Below are 18,226 nucleotides of genomic sequence, written 5' to 3' on the forward strand. Positions count from 1 at the left end.
TCATTCCCATGGATATTTCCATTGGCAACGCGGACGAAGCCGCTGGCAACAGGTAGCATAAAATATGTTTCATAATTTGAAAAAATCTAGAAATTCAATTACATTTATTCATTTTATTATTTCCTTTTCCTGCCCTTCGGATATGACAACATTACATTGATACGTTATAGGTACGGTTTATGGTTTTCTCGTGTGAACTTACATTTAATTATGTAAATAAGAAACAAAACTAGTTTAATTATTTGAAAAGAAACACTTATGATACTTTCTTTGGAACAATTATTACCTACCTATTCATCATCATACCTTCTTACTACGAGTGACATTAGACGTACCAAGTATTAGGAAGGTATGGCAATGCGTAAGCCAAATCCCGCCTTTATCGAAATTATGCAGTATGCTAATTCTAAAACATAAGAAACCGTGTAAACCTAATAGAATTGAAATGCCATAATTATCCATAATTAATTATTATTCCATTAAATATTACATAATTAAATTACTTTGCATATAGCCTATAGCGACACTATAAAAATGCAGATCGAGTTTTGTAATACCGGTTGGCGCCATGGCGTGACAAGAAACGAAAAACAAAGGTATCGGATTAACATATTTATTATACTATTATAGCTATAAATATACTACAATACATATTATATAATTATATACTGTATGCAAAACATCCTAAATAGATAATTATAAGTTAAATCTTGCTCATTGCGTAGAAATATTACGAGCGAGATTTACTAAAACTAATCTAGTTTTATGAATTGTATGAATATTAATATTTTTCCGTCGTGTCCCAATATGGAAATTTAATTATTATTGTTTATTAAAATGCGAATAGATAGTGGTTTAAACTATGACACTAATTATATTTAAAAAGTTGTTTTTACTAGTCTTAATTGGAAGTAGGGTCATAATTTAAACAAAAGTTTAAACGGAAAATTCTTTAATATAGAATGATAGACTGGTTATTAATTATGTAACGAAATGTGATACGATGTGATAACAACAAGATAATCTAGCGAAAACTTAATTTCTATTTAAATATAGACATCAAAATCTAAGGTTAGTTTGCACTTGATTTATGATTGCTCATCAATAACGTGCCTATATTTTTAAATTAATTACTTATAAACATTTCAATATGTTTGTGTCAATATATTATTAAAAACAATTTTTCAAAACTGACAATGTATAAAAAAGAAAAAACGGAGGTTTAAAATGTCTAATCGAAGTATTGTTTTGTCGTTAAAAATACGAATTCGATTGTTTTTACTAGTCAATCACAAAACACCTAGATATACAATATAGCTATGTATATACTATATAGCATATTAAAAGATGCTGTAATAATGAACACACAATAATGGTTCTGGTGGAATTTGAAGGATGATAGGTGGTGGGTACAGCCTCTCACTTGGTTCGGGTCGCATTTACTCAGCGCACCTGATAAAGGCATGCCAACGTTAGCCTTTGTTACAATTAATTTATTGTGGTGTAAAGTGTACGTTTAGTGAAGTGAATAAAAGGTTAGTGTTGTGTTGTGTTTTTTATGAAGTGATTAGTGTTGTACAGCGTGGGTATAAATGGCTTGTGGTGTTGTTTTATTTACCTTTGCTTTTTTTGTTTACTCAAGCTTAACTTTAAGTAAATGATTCTTGAGTGAAAAATGGTTTAAAAAATTTAAGTGTTTTTTTTACAATTTTTTACTAGCTTAGCTTCACCTGTATACCTATATTTATATGTAACTCCTTTAGACTCTATTGTTAGTTTGTCTTATAAAATCGTGGTTTTTAGTTCTTCTTTCTTTCTTTTTTTTTTTAAATAGATAGCAAAAGCAAGCAGTTTTAGTAAAAACATATACAGTTATAGATAAACTCAGTAATATTATAGCAACTATTTCTTAATTTTATTTTTCCATCAAATTAAAAACATCTGTCCTGTCCTAAAAAAACAATTTTGTAGGCACGCGCACGCGTTGTTTTTTTATTAACATTCAAGTTAGGTAACATGTTACGATATTTTGAAGCTTAATTCGCCCACTTAATACATAATAGATAAAGCTACTTCAATATCGGTATACACAATCATTACCGTTATTTGAACATTCGTAAAAACTATCAATTAAGCTGTCTATGGTCCATTCAATAACACGTCAAATGAACCGTTACGAAAAAATTCATGTTATGTTTTTTTTATTGTACATAGACGTTTGAGTCTTATGCGGTTTTGACTATTTAATTGGCTTTAAAATGCACTTCTTTCTAATCAGTTTTTAAAGGAGACACTTTATTGTATAGAATATAGATAGGTACATTATGTTTACGTTTATCTGTGGTAGGTTTAACGTTTTCGGAATATCTTTATTAATTAAACGATGAATACCAGACTGCTTCAATTTTTAAATGAAAAGAAGCAATGAAATTTATTATAATTAATATGAAAATATTTGAGTAACAAAAATATAAATCAAACGTAATTTTCATAGTACATTGGCCTCGTTGTTTTTATGTGAAGATTTTATGCGGTCATGTGATGGTCTTTCGCAAAGTGATGTTGTTTTCTCACGTGGAAGATTCTAGAACATTAACCAATGTTTGGAACATTTGAAAGTATAACGTTTATAAGTTTAACCTTGGCGTATTGTTCACAAACCATGCTTTTAACATGGAACCTGCAATCGATTGTGCAATAAGGACGTTGCATTTGTACTTTGCAGGTAACTAGAATTACCTAGAACATGTACATAATATAAAAATGAATGTTTCTTGCTCGTTAGTCCCTCAGGCAATTACTTAACCGATTTTGATAAAAGTTTAATAACAAGTAATGACCCTTATTATTATTATATAAACGCGAAAGTTTGTGATGTATGTGTATGTTTATGTATATATGTAACAACTCTTTCACGCAAATATTACTGATTATAACGGATATAATTAAATTTAGCACACATATAGAGTGTAATTTGTATTAACACATAGGATAGGTTTTATCCCGGAAAACCTACGGGAACGGGAACTACGCGGGTTTTTCGCATTGAAAGCGTGGGCGAAGCCGCGGGCGGAAAGCTAGTGTATGCTATATGTATGCTATATGTATAGAGACATGACGATTTAACGATTAGTAAAAAAAATACGCGCACGCATATTTCAACTTCAATAAATCAATCAAATATATTATCCGACGAAATTATTATTTCCTCGATGTCCACTTATTATGTAAAATAATTAATCAACTACCTAATTCATATGTAAATCTAGAGCCAGGTCAGATAATTAATCTTAGTTAAAAATATTAGCGGTATTACAGTTTTTGTCTGATTTATTTTTTCACAACCAATACGTAAAATGTACGAAACAAAATTGATATAATTAAATATTTTTACACAATGAAAAAAAAATAACACGATAAATGGACTCTCGATTTTTCAAATCGGACCCGTAGTTTCTGAGATAAGCGCTTTCAACAAAACAAATTCTTGAGCTTTATTATATTAGTATAGATATTATGGTATCTAAGATTAAAAAGCTCTTACTCGTATATTAGTTAAATGGGTACATATAGAGTTATAAAATAATTCATATTTGAAAGCCTCGTGAAAATTAATTTGAGCAAAAGCTGGTTGTATTTTAGTCATACGAAAAAATCCCTTTACGGTAATGTCGTTATTATTTGTTAAATCAACAGTTAATATATGAGAAAATAGATAGGTACTTACTACTTAAAGTATATGATATCTGAAAATCATAGAACTTCCGATACTTTGTATGTTTAAAAATTAATATAAAGACATCCTTTCTCCCCAGACAACAATGATCAAATCCATCGTGCTCCTGCTGACCAGTACATATCTGGCCAATGGCATACCTCCCCCGCACCCCGCGGTGGTCGCAGTGCGTCACGCTGAAGACCAGCTACCCTTCCACCTCAGAAGCCCAGCGTTATGGAACCGAAATCTCCAAGAAGTTCTGCCTTTGACCAGTCTGTTGCATAATGGAGAGAAAGCGGTAATCCTTTCCCTTCCCGTAATACAAACCAGTTAAAGATTAATGTATTGATTTTAAGATTCAAAATGTCCGTAAAGTTACTCAAAACACAACTGTATGAAACAATCAAAACATATCGACCCACATAAAAGTGTCGTCTTCAAAAAATTGGGGAATTCTATTTTACATAATATAATATGTACATATTATTATATAACTAATGAGGATTTTTATTATTACAGTATCATAGATAGGTATAAAGATCACAGATATAAATGTAAGGCATACGACGCGATGTGTTATGTAAACTTTGTTACAATAACCTTATTTTTTTAACAGCCTTATGTATTGTTTCAGGTTTTCGAAAGAGAAGCGGACACTGTATCGAGAACGGAAATCTACAAAATCTTGACGCACGCGGGCTTCATCGGAAGGAGGAATTACATCAACCAGTATCCCTCAAATAAACACAATCACGCTCATTATTACCCTCCCAGTAATGATTCTCCTTTTGTACTGAACCCAGATTTATTACAATATTTAAAGTGAAGGGAATTAAGATCCTATAATTTCATTATGTAAATATATTCGTAAAATGGAGACCAGTGTTCCTTTCCTTTCTCATCCTATATTCTCCTCAATTCCAAAGTGTTCCGTTTGAAAATACATATATGAAACAGCAGCTATGGGTGCAATGCCCTCTTTCTTTTTTTTTTCTGTACACATCCAAGTCTCCTATAAGTATATGAACTTATTCCGTCGAATAAAAAGTGCAATGCCAATGTATTTTTGTGTTATATTATAAAAGTATTTCTGCTTTACTTAGAGCCATATTGTTTGCATGTCTAGAAGGATTGATGTTTATTGTATTTTGTTGATTGTATATTGATTATTGTACATATAGTTACAACTAATGTGTGTATTTTTATTATGTTTGTTAAATGAGTTGTGATCTAGATTTAAGTACTTTTAGATTTGTACATACATAAATAAATTCGTATTCTACAAGTTTGGCTTTTTAATTATGAGATTACATTTTATTAGTCATGTAGATACATTAAACATGAAGGTCGTGATCAAATAATTGTAATTGCAACATCAAAGTACCGTAAATCGTAATAACCACTTTAATCGCATTTTTAACCTTGGTCGTGTTAAAATGTAATGATTGTATCTAATGCAATTATCTTATTAATTATTAAAAGCAATTGCACAATAAGTGTAGCGTGAACTTCACAAATTAGATCATAGTGTGCATTTATATTAATTGTCAGTTTAATGTTAACAATGTCTGTATCATGTAAGCATCATGTTAAAGAATATTGTAGGGTTTGTACCTTCGCTGGATTTCATATAATTGCTGATGAAACTAAGCATTGGGTGGAAAGGTAGGTATATATTATATCCAATAATACATCATAGAATTAGTCAATGAAACTTTTAACTTAATTCATTTTGCCTATAAACATTTTCCACTGCGCCAAATAATGCCACTTTATCTGCTTAGTTCTGTAGAAAAGGATAATTAATAAAAATATCTATCTGTATGCAAAATAAGATTTAAAACGTTCAACAATTAATTATAATTTTCCAAGTGACGCAAAAAAATCACACATGCATAAAATAACAATAAAAATTATTACATTATGAATATTCTAGGTTGTTCTGGGTTTTGCTAGTCATTCTGTCATGGTACGGTTCTGCTCTCCTCATTGGGTCCGCGTGGGATGCCTTCGTCAACAATCCCATAAGCTTCGGAGTAGAAACTACGTATACAGACTGGGACACTAAGTTACCAGCAGTTGCGGTCTGTGAACTAGACAATGATGATAAGATCTTTAACGTTTCTGATACGTAAGTAAATACTTACGAATCACAATATTATAGAACCTTTATAACGTAGTAGGAGTTCGTAGTAAGTTCTATATATTGTAAAATGTAGAGTCTAAATGTCCGCTTTTATTTGATAAAAGATTAAAGTGACAGTTCTAGCGTTTCTAAAATCCTGGTTATATCGAATTTTCAATTTCCCCATTGAAAGCATGCTAGCAGCTATAAGTCATGAAGTGCGCCGTTAATAGTTTAGTTAGAAAACTTTCTAATAACTCCCCATTAAATGAACATGAGTAGATGTGGTATTTTGTTTAGTACATGTACATCTCTTCATCTTCCAGAATCTGGACACCAGACCATTTAATAGACCTGGAAGACGCACTACGCGACATAGCGTACTTCCGTGGTTTTGCCTACAGGCTGGTTGATGTATGTTACGCTACCAAGAACCCAGATTCCCAATGTCCAACATCTAACTATTCATATTACGCAGATCTCGTTAGAAGTCCATGCTCCCAATTATTACAGAATTGTTCATATAATGGAAACGCATTTGATTGTTGCGAGTACTTTCTTCCCTTGCAAACGGATATCGGAATGTGTTATACGATCAACTCTATTCAAGTGGAGTAAGTTTAAGAGTGGAGTTATATATAACTTTAAATAAATAAAATTACAGTAAAAGCTGCACTTTTGATAAAATAATTTGATTGAAAAGTTGACGCGTAACGACCATCTTTCTATATATGTAATAAAAATTTTCCGTAATCATTAAATAGCTGCGAATTAAATTTTATTGCGTTTCGCTCTACTTTAAAATTGATAAGAGCACCTCATTAATAAATTAATACAAAATATTATAGCTTAAAAGTGTTTGTCAATATGATATGTACTACTTTTCAGAAATCCTAAAATATATCCTATGGTTAGTAATAAACAGCATAAACAAGGAGTTCTAAGCTTTGAATTATTACTGAAACATGCTATGGTAAATATTTCATATACTTTAAATTTAATATGTTATTGGAATAATAAAATTGATTTCCATTATTAAAGTTATATACACTTGGAGAAGATGAAGTACCAACTGTAACCACACTCACTTCATCAACATTAAAATTAGCGTCAGGGAAAAATTATCAGTAAGTCTTATTTTATTTTGAATATCCTACATATTATATTATGTACTTATAAAATAAAAATAATTTGGAAAATCCAAAAGTGCACGCCTCATAATTTTTTTTAATAAATATTTATTAATTATTATTTTTGTTTATTTAATAACAATTAAACCACATCGAATCAGACCCTGAAAAATGAAAGGGTTCTATTCCTGAGCATACTCAAGCGTAAGAGAAAAAAAAAGACTCGATTAGTAAAGTATTTCGGTCGCTATCGTGTTAACAAGAAAAAGGATCCGCACATACAGACACACGGACGTCCAAGACAGAACTTTTTTAAACTGTTTTTTAACTAGTTTAAATAACAAAAATGACATCAAAAATATCATGAACGTTAAAAATAGTGTTTTTTCTTAATATGTGTGTGTATGTATTATCTTACAAGTGCAATGTATGATACATAAAGACATTTTAAGTTTGAAAAATCAGATGTTTTGCGCGAAGTGACAGTAGTACCCACCTCAACGCTTCGCTTATGAGGCGTGCAATAACAATTAAATAACTGTAAGTTTAATCAGTAGATAAATTTTGTTCGGCTTTGAAATTTTATTAGGTTTTCGCACAACTAAGTACCTACAAGAGCTTTTTTTTACATTTCTAATTTGTGAAATTAAAAAGTTGCTTATTAATTTTCATAATTAACCTTTTTTATCCACACTATCCCTTTAACAAACACCTAGGGTATTTTTCCTACACCGACTTATCACAAAAGAAATGTATTTTATAGCTAGTAGGATCCTTTCCATCATTACTCTATCAACACCCACCTCTAGCTCTTTTAATGATTCTCTTCCAGACGTCACTTAACAGTAAGAAATATAGAAAACGACCCTCTAGTAGTACAGACTACACGTGAACAGAGAGCCTGCCGCTTCAACGACGATAACCAGGGTGGTCTCTACCCACACTACTCATATAGCACATGCACCGTGCTGTGCAGAAAGAAACGGCAAGTGGAGATATGTGGATGCAATGATCATTTTATGATTGGAGCTGGTAGGCTGCTATACGTATTTTGATAATTGGTACATATTAGGTATATTACTCATAGAGTCACTAATTACTATTTATAAGATATAGAAATGTAAGGCTATCTGACTGGGTAATCTTTGAAAGGTAAAGGTATAAAGGTAGTCTCAATTGTAAAGGCTTTTGCAGAGCGACCTTAAGGTGGCATAATAATATTTTATACATATTATATCTTTGATGTGACATCTACGAAATTAGAAATAGCTATTAAAACGGTAAATAAATTTAATTTGTAATCACAATTCGCATTTCTATTCAATGCTACTGATTCTTTATAGTACACTAATTTCAGAGGATTCAAAACGCTGCAATAGTAGCTTAGTAAATAGCTTAGTAAATATTGAAAATTACAAATTAAAAAGTATATACTTTAGGACACAGGCTATTCACGGAGGTTCTGTTATTTTTGTACATGATAGTGTAAAATGTAAAGAACGAACTGACATTGTTAGTCTTTCTGTAGAACGGACCATTGAACTGTCCTGTGTGGAGCTGGAGCGTTATATTATTGTTTGCGTTTATAGACCCCCTTCCAGTGACTATAATATGTTTGAGACAGTCATGGAAGAAATATTAAAGCGTCTAAGCAGGAGTAAAAAAAAAGTTATAGTATGTGGTGATTTTAATATTGATTTACTTTTACAAACACAAACGGCTACACGAATTGTTAATTTGTTTCAGTCATTTAATCTATATAAACTTTTTAACGAACCCACACGAATTACACCTACTTCTGCAACTTGTATTGATAATATATACTGTGACTGCATCTGTTTAGAGAAAAATATTCTCAATACATTGACTTCGGATCACTGTGGCCAGAAAGTAGTTTTTGAATGGGATTGCATACCTACATTTAAAAGGATTAATGTTAGGCCTATAACTAAAAAAGGCATTAATAAATTTAGGAATAATATTAATAAAAACCTGCCCGTACTAAATGATCAATCCTATCCTAATAGTCCTTGTGAAATGTTTAAAAATCTTTTTAATTTAGTACATAAAGAATTTGAAAAAATATTTAAAGTTAAATCTTTAAATATTACCAAGGATTTACCATTTAGTAAATGGGCGACAGCTAGTATACATAGGTGCAGGAACATTCTTTATGAATTATATGGTATGAAGCAATATAATAAAGACCCATCTTTTCTTAGTTATGTTAGAAATTACTCAAAAATTTTTAAAAAAGTTTGTTTCACTGCAAAGCGTTTGTATATCAAAGAAAAAATACGCGACTCTGATAATAAAGTTAAAACAGTTTGGTCAATTATTAATGGTGAAATGGGTAAAAGCAAATCAAGTAATACCATAAAACTTGTAAATAATGACAGGGTTATTGACAAAAGTGCTGATGTTGCGCTTGCTTTTGAAGAATTCTTCAGTAGTGTCCCTGCTACTATTACTAATAGTTTAAATTCGTCTTCAGCACTTGCAGAGACCTTTTTGAGGGACCATGTTGCGGAGTGCAGTACATTATTTGAATTACGACACGTAACTGCTAATGATATTGTTACTGCCTTTAAGACGCTTAATCTTAAAAATACTTGTGATCTTTGGGGAATGTCCGTAAATTTAGTTAATAATATAATAGAAAATATTGCGAAAAATTTAGCTTCCATATTTAATAAGTGTTGTGACTATGGTACATTTCCTAATTTACTAAAGCTTAGTAAAGTTATACCTTTATTTAAGAAGGGCGATCAAGAAGACTGTAACAATTATAGACCTATCTCTATTTTACCAACATTAAGTAAGGTATTCGAGAAGTTAATATTAAACCAATTGAGTAGTCATTTTGCAAATAATAATTTACTGCACACCAAACAGTTTGGTTTCACAAAGGGGCGCTCAACCACAGATGCTGGAGTTGCACTTCTAACACATATATATAAGGCATGGGAAAACTCAAAAAATGCTCTAGGGATATTTTGTGACCTCTCCAAGGCATTTGACTGCGTTGAACATTGTACTTTGTTACGTAAACTTAATCACTATGGAATTAAAGGAAAAGCCCAGAACCTCATAGCGTCATACCTGCATGATAGGATACAGACTGTAGTTGTTAATGGGGAACGTTCTAGCGGTGCGTCAATTAACATTGGTGTTCCACAGGGGTCAATTTTAGGTCCCTTCTTGTTCTTGGTATATATCAATGATCTTCCCTATTATTTGCAGGATAGGTGTGAAATAGTTCTGTTTGCAGATGATACCTCATTAATTTTTAATGTGGATAGGCATGACCCAAATGTTGACGAAGTGAACAGTGCTCTTTTACACATATCTGAATGGTTTACTGCCAATAATTTATTATTAAATGCCAAAAAAACCACTTGTGTTGAATTTTTACTTCCTAATGTAAAAAAGTTGAACAGAGATATTACCTTGAACGGGGAGGTATTGCATCCTACTGAGTCTACTGTATTTCTAGGGTTAACATTGGACGAGAAACTACAGTGGGGAGCCCATGTCAACACCGCTGCAGGTAAGCTCAGTTCTGCTGCATATGCAGTCCGAAAAATAAGGCATCTCACCGATGAAGATACGGCCAGATTGGTTTATTTCAGCTACTTTCATAGCATTATGTCCTATGGAATTCTACTGTGGGGCAGGGCTGCAGATATAGAAACTATATTTATCTTACAGAAAAGAGCCATTCGCTCTATATATAATTTACGTGCTCGGGACTCACTAAGAGATCATTTTAAGAATACTGGTATCCTTACTGTACCATCACAGTATATATTTAACAATATTTTGCATGTACACAAAAGCTCTGACTTACACACAAGAGTAGGAGATAGACACGATTATGGCACAAGGAACAAGAATAGAATTGAAATGCCATTTTTCCGATTAGCTAAAGTTAAAAATTCATTTATGGGTCAAGGTATACGCTTATACAATAGAATTCCTCATAATATTAAAGAGTTTAGTAGTACTAAATTTAAAACTTACATAAAAAATGTACTAGTTCAGAGAGCGTACTACAGTATTCAGGAATATATGGACGATAAAGACCCATGGAGGGTTGTCGCGTAAAAACCACAGGACAGTTCTTTGGCATATTATGTAGTTAGGTAGATATAAGTTACATATTATGTAAATTTATTGACATTATTTAAAAGAGCAACTATGGAGTTTCTTGCCGATTCTTCTCCATAGATACTGCTTTCCGAATCGGTGGTAAATGTTAAAATACTATGTAATGACGATTCGAAAGTGCTACTAAATAGTAGTCTAATTGAATAAATGAATGTTTGAGTTTGAGTTTGAGTTTGAATATCTCTGGTATATCATGCCTGCACAATCACGCGAGCGACTTGACCACTCTCAAGCCACCATGGAACAAACGACCCGGCTTGGCGTGCGACTGTCTGCCTTCTTGTGATGAAACAGAGATCACTGTTATAAAAGATGTTGTAAGAGCTAAAGGGTACGCAAATAAATAATTGAGATTGTAAGCATGATAAGAAATCATGTAAAAATGTTAGATTTAATTTTATTACATTCATAGTATGTTTTTATAAATGCAATTTTTTTTTCAAGAATAGAAAAAGTTTGGTCATGAGTTGGTATTCGAACCCGCGTCTTTAGCTTAAGCATTAGTCTCGTGAAAATACATTCTTTATTGCATCCTGTTTTGATATTTTCACACTGATTTTCACTACATCTATTGGACCACCAGATTGTCTATAAAAAAATGCTGCTCTAATGATACAACAATCATATAATCTGCTTATTTTATTTGTAGTTTTGTATTACTTGTGCACAATAAGTCTTTTCATATGATGTGAATTGATAATACATTTTGTTCATAGTGGGCGGTCTAAAAAGAAGAAAGCTTACGTAGAGCTGATATTAGCGTATTTACCGACCGAAAGATTCAAGAGGAATGTCGTTAGAAGCCGTCTTGATTTAGTTGGTAATTGAGTTCATTACTTACTTTTGATAATTAAAAATAAAATAAAGACCTTGGCACTATTTTATATCTAATGTTATAATGTTGGAATCCAAGCTTGCACAAGTGCAATTACAAAATCTTCAACTAAAAAGACGGATAAGACGTGTTCGTTTAGAGATAGTACATAATTATTATCTTCGACATAATATTATGAATTTTTTGTTATTTTTTTCAATCATACGATATGACCCTTTAGGTAAAAATAAAGACTTTTGATTATACAAAGAATAAAAATATTCTTTTTTTATAAATTACAATATAATTAGTAGGTAATAAGAAATAAGATTTTTTGTTGCCTCAATTAAATAGCTAATCTTCATTAGTATTAGCTCTTTTTCTTGATTTGAATCTTCTTTTTTTTCATTATTAAATTGGTATTATTTCAGTGTCCGTCGGAGGCACAGCTGGATTATTCGTGGGTGCAAGTCTACTAAGCTTCGTGGAATTGATTTTCTTCTTCACCGTTAGATTATTTGACAACATTTATTTAAAGAAACGCAATCGTAACAATATTGTTCTTCTTAACGACGGCACAAACGCGAAAAAGAAACATAAATTAAAAAAGCTTTTTGCAAGGAATAAAAATCCGTCTGTCATTATACCTTTGGAAGAATAAAATTCCAAGGATAAACTGAATAACACAATAATCTATCCTCGCATGGAACTATTGACTCTTGGAGAAGTGGCAATCATGTGATAAACATGTGATGCATGTATGTGTGTGTGAAAACATGAATAAGTCAACACAAAGCCATATATTGGGAACGGCTTTTGCGTGCAGTTATATCTGCATTGTAGAGTTCTACACAACTTGACCTATCACACTCCATGCGTCACACATCCGATCTCAGCACATTTAGCGATGATTATGAAGTCACGAGTCATTATCAGCAGGTTTAATGCACTGTACTATGACCAGTAAACTCTAGAAGAGACCTAGTTCCCGACAGGATACGTACAGTTAGAGTTGATGCAACACCGTGTAACATTGCCTTATTATTGTTTAATGGAACTTATGTTCGTAATTCTGTATGGATCTTCCGCTTTTTAAGAGATTTAGTGTTCAGAAACACGATACATACATATTTCCCGACTTACATGTGATTTTTTTTTCTGTGAGCATGATCAATTTGTCGCACAATCACTTCATTTAATACTGCATACTGAATAATCCAGGTTTTGTTACTGTTTGTGTACCAGGTATCTATTATGTAATTAACTCCTTCACTATGGAATTTTTAAGTGGCTATTATGGCCAAATTATAGCAATTAACCCGCATCTCTTTACATGAGATATAAATATAATATTGAGTAATAAGATAACTTTCTCTCACGTTATTTCGAAAGGTTTATCAATTAAATACTTAATTAAGAATCTTAAGCATTTCACAATTTAGCTCTCATTAAAATTTGGATGCACTGTTTTAATAATTTTGACAATGGTCGTGTATTTTTGTTTGATGCTTGGAAATAAAGTACACACTACACATATAGTCAATAAAATTGTTTTATTATAAAATTCATATCTAAGTTTTAGAACAACGAAAATTCGAATATACTTAATAACATTTTAAATAGATTTACCTAGTTACCTAGTTATCATTTAAAATTTTCAAACAAATCTAAATGTAAAACTATTCACACTATTACATAATTCGTGTCTTATGTAATAGAATAATAACATGTTTTATCTGAATAATATTTACCTATCGGTTTTATATTAAGTATCTCTTAAAGTACAATTAATTAAGTTTTAAAGGGCAAGATAAAATTAACAACATTTCTCCTTAAGATAACAAAATATTTAACTACATACAATCTTCTATTCCATAAACTACATTTTAAATCTTAATAAAGTCCTAACACATGAAATTCAACAAGAGCCAATATATTGCAACCATTTCCTTTTTCTTTAAATCTAAAAAATCTCAATTAATCAAAGTCCATCTTTCAAATGAATATGAAAATCATAAAACTTCCTATAGCATTTACACAAGCATTAAGTATTAGGCTAAGAACCGGTAAGAACAAATCATGTGCGCCTGGTAAGCCACCACCTGCTGCAGTGGCCGTGGGGGTGGAAGCGGCGGTACCTCATGCAGTGCCATTGAGGTATCTGCTGCATGCGACGGAGGGCTTCCAACTGAAATTATGAATGGCTTTATAAATTAACTAGCTGTGTCCTGCGGTTTCACTCGCATTGCTCCGTTCTTGTTAGTCTTAGCGTGATGATATATAGACTATAGCATATATGTATATGGGCTATCTAACATCGAAATAATTTTTCAAATCGGACCAGTAGTTCCTGAGATTAGCGCGTTCAAACAAACAAACAAACTCTTCAGCTTTATAATATTAAGTATAGATATTCTTACTAATCCTTTCTATCCTTGCTAAGTAATGTAAGAAATTAGAAACTGTGTTTGTCCATCTTTCTTTCAGGTCGTAACGGAGAGACTTTGTTGTATAATATTTTTTTTCTGGAGATAGGTTAGGTTACAATGTGATATACCTAAGTTACTTTTTACCGTGCTCAAACATCTCATTCCCGTGGGACTCACCTTTGACCACGCGGGGGAGCAGCTAGTTATAAATTATGATCTTATTTTCATCAAGCTTTCGTTTAAGTGTTGTTATCTAATGACTATAAGATTGCATTTAAAATTGGACAACCTTTATATATTATGTATATAATAGTAAATACGTAAAAATGTAGGTACTCAGGTACATTAAAAATATTGTATTTTGTTTTTCTATGTTTTCTTTTTAATGTTAACTTACAAGCGGTAACAATTACTTAAATTTTAGCAGATAGGTAAGTTCAGTCTGAACCTTTCTGTAACCTACCAGTTTTTTTTACAAAATTTAAGAGTAATTCATTGAGATAATATTACTACGTATGGAGGAGACACCACGAACAAAATCTGTGCGCCATTTTTTTGCTCTAACTAAGTTTTAAAAATGATTATCTAGTTAGGTACTTAACGATGAAAGTTATTCCTTTGCACTTTTCCGTATTATTTGTATTATTTGTGCAATATCGTAACACACACGAAGGCATATTTGATGCGTTTCACTTTAAAACCATTAAAAAATACCGCTCAACATACGTCACATGACGTATGTTGAGTGGAACATAAGTGATGTAGGCGGTGTCGACTCCATATTAATTATTATCTCAATGGAGTAATTACGGTTTGTTTTATTTGTGTTATCTAAATATGAGAAATAATAATTAATACTACGACACCATAATATCGTCTACATATGGGTAACAATATTTACAAAAAAGGGTTTATAAAAATGAAACCAAAATTTTTGATAGTTTTTTGGCACCCACACAATTTATACCTATTGACTCAATGATTTTAACACTTTATCAAATCAATATAAGCAAAATTAAAACACAAAACAAAATTTTATTTATTTGTAACTATCAAACAATGAAATTAAGAAAATAAAGTTTTTAACAATATGTATAATAATATAATAGCAATTAATGAAAAAACTCACATAATCAATGTTCCCTCTCCTCAGCGCCAAACCACTAACACAAATAACTATACTCAATACAAAAAACAATAAAAACACAGTCTGAGCCCTCATATTTAATTTTTAATCACAGTACAGTTATTATTATTAATTATTATCTGTGGAACAGTCGTGGTGTTTATGCAAAGTTGGTATTTAAAATGTCTGGAGCGCGCGATTCCCGCGGTATATACGGGAGATCGCCTACACGATTTCATCCCGGTGGAAGCAAAACTTTTGACACCCCTATTGAAACATTCTAGAACTATCTGTATGGAATTTTACTGGAAGTTTTGCAATACTGTTGAATTGATTGAGATGAATTGTTAATAGATATTAACTAGTAAATATTTCTATCTTTGTCGTTTTATTTTGTAAAGTGTACCTACCTATTAGTATGCAGTATGCACTACGAAATGAAGTAGTTTTTTTTTTAATTAAGAATAATAACGATTTAATTTTTTAGAATAAAAAGGATACGAAAATGATTTAAATTAAAAAAATCAATTGAGTATGAAAATAGGAATTTTCCGTTGGTTTGTTTAATTTTTTATTATCGCTCTTTACCTACATAATCTTTGCTTTTAAATGATATACTTTTATTTAAGCTTTTATTAAAAAAAAACCATGACACATCTAGGTTTAGGCTTTGCATTTGCTTCAATTGTAAATATTATCTATTTGTCCTCATTAAAAAATATAGAGTTTGCCAAATAAGTTAGAAAACTTCACGAATGGGTACTTCTAAAATAGATACTACTTTTTACTAGTTTGTCTAATGATTACTTTAGTCATGTTTAAATTCAAACATATGATACACTTGCACTATATCTCCGATTATACCCTGACAACATTCTTCTCCATATCAAATAATAGACTCCAGCCATTCTGAAGCAAAGCAAATGGAAAAGACAAGCATCTATTCTAAATACATCAAGTTCTAACAAAAGCTTATTGTTTGTTTCGATAAGCGAGTATTTTATATCACCACTGAGCGCTAGCCTTCATGATAACAAGATGAATATAAATACAATACTCGTATCTATTACGGACGTGTTAACGTCATTGGCTAATTAATAAAAACGAGTAAACACACCTAATCTATGCTTGTTTGTCACTGAATTTCATCATTTATTATTGAAATTGTCCAATTTTATTTATTTATTTGCAGAACATTCAGGTACAATTACAAACATAATAATATTAGCATTATCGTAACATAAGGTTTTTTAATCTAAATTGCACCCTCAATGGAACAAACATATCAAACGCAATAAGTTTTATTAGGTATACTTGTGCTAAGATATATGATACTTCAATCGTGTGGGAGTCGATAAAACATAGTCTTTTCCCGCGTAAATCCCACTCCCATAGGAATTATGAGATAGCAAATAGTAGTCTATGTTGCCCTTTAACCTCTTCTCCTGATCTTCGAGGGAAATAAACACAGATACTTCCATTTTATTATTTATTATTTTCCATTTTACATAATTTTACCTTGACTATGGAGGATATCGAAGGACCCAAAGAAAACATTACATTTTTTAAATTAAATTTAAAAAGATCGTTTTATTGCCTACTATAATAACATCTTACCAAATCATACATCGTCAATTGAAACACAACCAAAAATAAGTGGGTAAAATATAAATCTTCCTCCATAGTGACAAATTTCTCTGTAGCTATGTAAGTATTCCCCGAATTGTCATAAGAGCATTGAGTCAGATGCTAATTGGATTAGCTCTAAATTGTTTATCCTGAAAATTCCTATAACGTGTATGATCTTACGTCACTACTTAAGAGCAGGAGCAAAATTCCTAAAAGTTGTGACGAATCAAATCCTTAACAAATAACAATGACGGCTCTTTTATTTTAATGAAATTAATTGATGCATTTAATTTATCTCCGCCTGCTATAGACAATTAAAATGCCTACTAAATATTATAATACGACAATGAAACTTATTTTTTTTAGTACGACTACCTACTCGTACTACTAAAAAGTATTACACTATCGTCTTATCATTGTTATTTGTTACCTAAATAGGTAACATTTTTAATTTAGCTTTTTGTAAAGACAGTAAGTATTGCTGTTGTTGATGACCAAAGAATATATGTGTTACTATCATGTTATATCATATATCGATATATCATAATATACTATTGTAGATAATATCTGTTTAGCCGTTCCACTTCTGTTTACCACTTAATTCGTTTAACCTACTTTATAAGAGTCAATATGTAAGCATTACATCCAACTTTCAAGGTGATAAATTACCAGTTTTATTAAAGGTTTTTCCAGAAGCCCTACTAATGTATGTCTGCCAACCAACAGTTTTATACTAGGTATAGTGATGATTCGATTTTCCTAGACTGACCAAATTTTTGATAATGATGACTTTTTATCTATACTAATATTATAAAGAGGAAAAGTTTGTAAGTATGTATGTATGTATGCATGGTTTTCACGCATAAACTACTGGACCGATTTCAAAAATTCTTTCACCATTAGAAAGCTGCATCTTTACTGAGCAACATAGGCTATATTGCATTTTCAAAAAAATTAGAGATCCTTACCAAAAATGCAATAATGTAACCCAAGGTGTAAAAAAATCCTCAATAAAACTTCTGTCATCGCGTGCGCTGCGGAATCTATTGAAGATAGAAAAAAAAAATATTCTACGGTATTATAGA

General features: G+C 31.2%; 2 protein-coding genes and 1 long non-coding RNA gene across 4 annotated transcripts in view; 2 read left to right on the top strand and 1 right to left on the bottom strand.

Moving 5' to 3' along the window:
- LOC149903248 (uncharacterized) overlaps positions 1–18,226 on the bottom strand; it is a 309,864-nt gene that overhangs the window by 233,247 nt on the left and 58,391 nt on the right. The gene's annotated exons all lie outside the window — the stretch shown is intronic.
- On the top strand, positions 1,400–5,003 carry LOC149903261 (uncharacterized). Of its 2 annotated transcripts, none has more exons than XM_090108544.1 (3): positions 1,400–1,535; positions 3,816–4,016; positions 4,353–5,003. In XM_090108544.1, exons 2-3 carry the CDS (start codon positions 3,822–3,824, stop codon positions 4,542–4,544), a joined length of 387 nt encoding a protein of 128 aa, XP_089964670.1. In that variant the 5' UTR covers positions 1,400–1,535; positions 3,816–3,821; the 3' UTR covers positions 4,545–5,003. The 2 variants fall into 2 exon arrangements, with proteins under 2 accessions (XP_089964670.1, XP_089964669.1); XM_090108543.1 differs by having other exon boundaries at positions 1,440–1,595.
- LOC149903262 (sodium channel protein Nach-like) lies at positions 5,157–13,342 on the top strand. Its single transcript, XM_090108545.1, has 10 exons — positions 5,157–5,383; positions 5,655–5,849; positions 6,170–6,457; positions 6,732–6,816; positions 6,885–6,970; positions 7,806–8,005; positions 8,331–8,352; positions 11,325–11,474; positions 11,860–11,963; positions 12,389–13,342. Exons 1-10 carry the CDS (start codon positions 5,274–5,276, stop codon positions 12,616–12,618), a joined length of 1,470 nt encoding a protein of 489 aa, XP_089964671.1. The 5' UTR covers positions 5,157–5,273; the 3' UTR covers positions 12,619–13,342.

This window comes from Colias eurytheme, chromosome 13 (assembly GCF_061535395.1).
Source record: "Colias eurytheme isolate Ceu_HAF_F1 chromosome 13, ilColEury1 Martin Lab GWU primary, whole genome shotgun sequence".
Taxonomy (NCBI): Eukaryota; Metazoa; Arthropoda; class Insecta; order Lepidoptera; family Pieridae; genus Colias; species Colias eurytheme.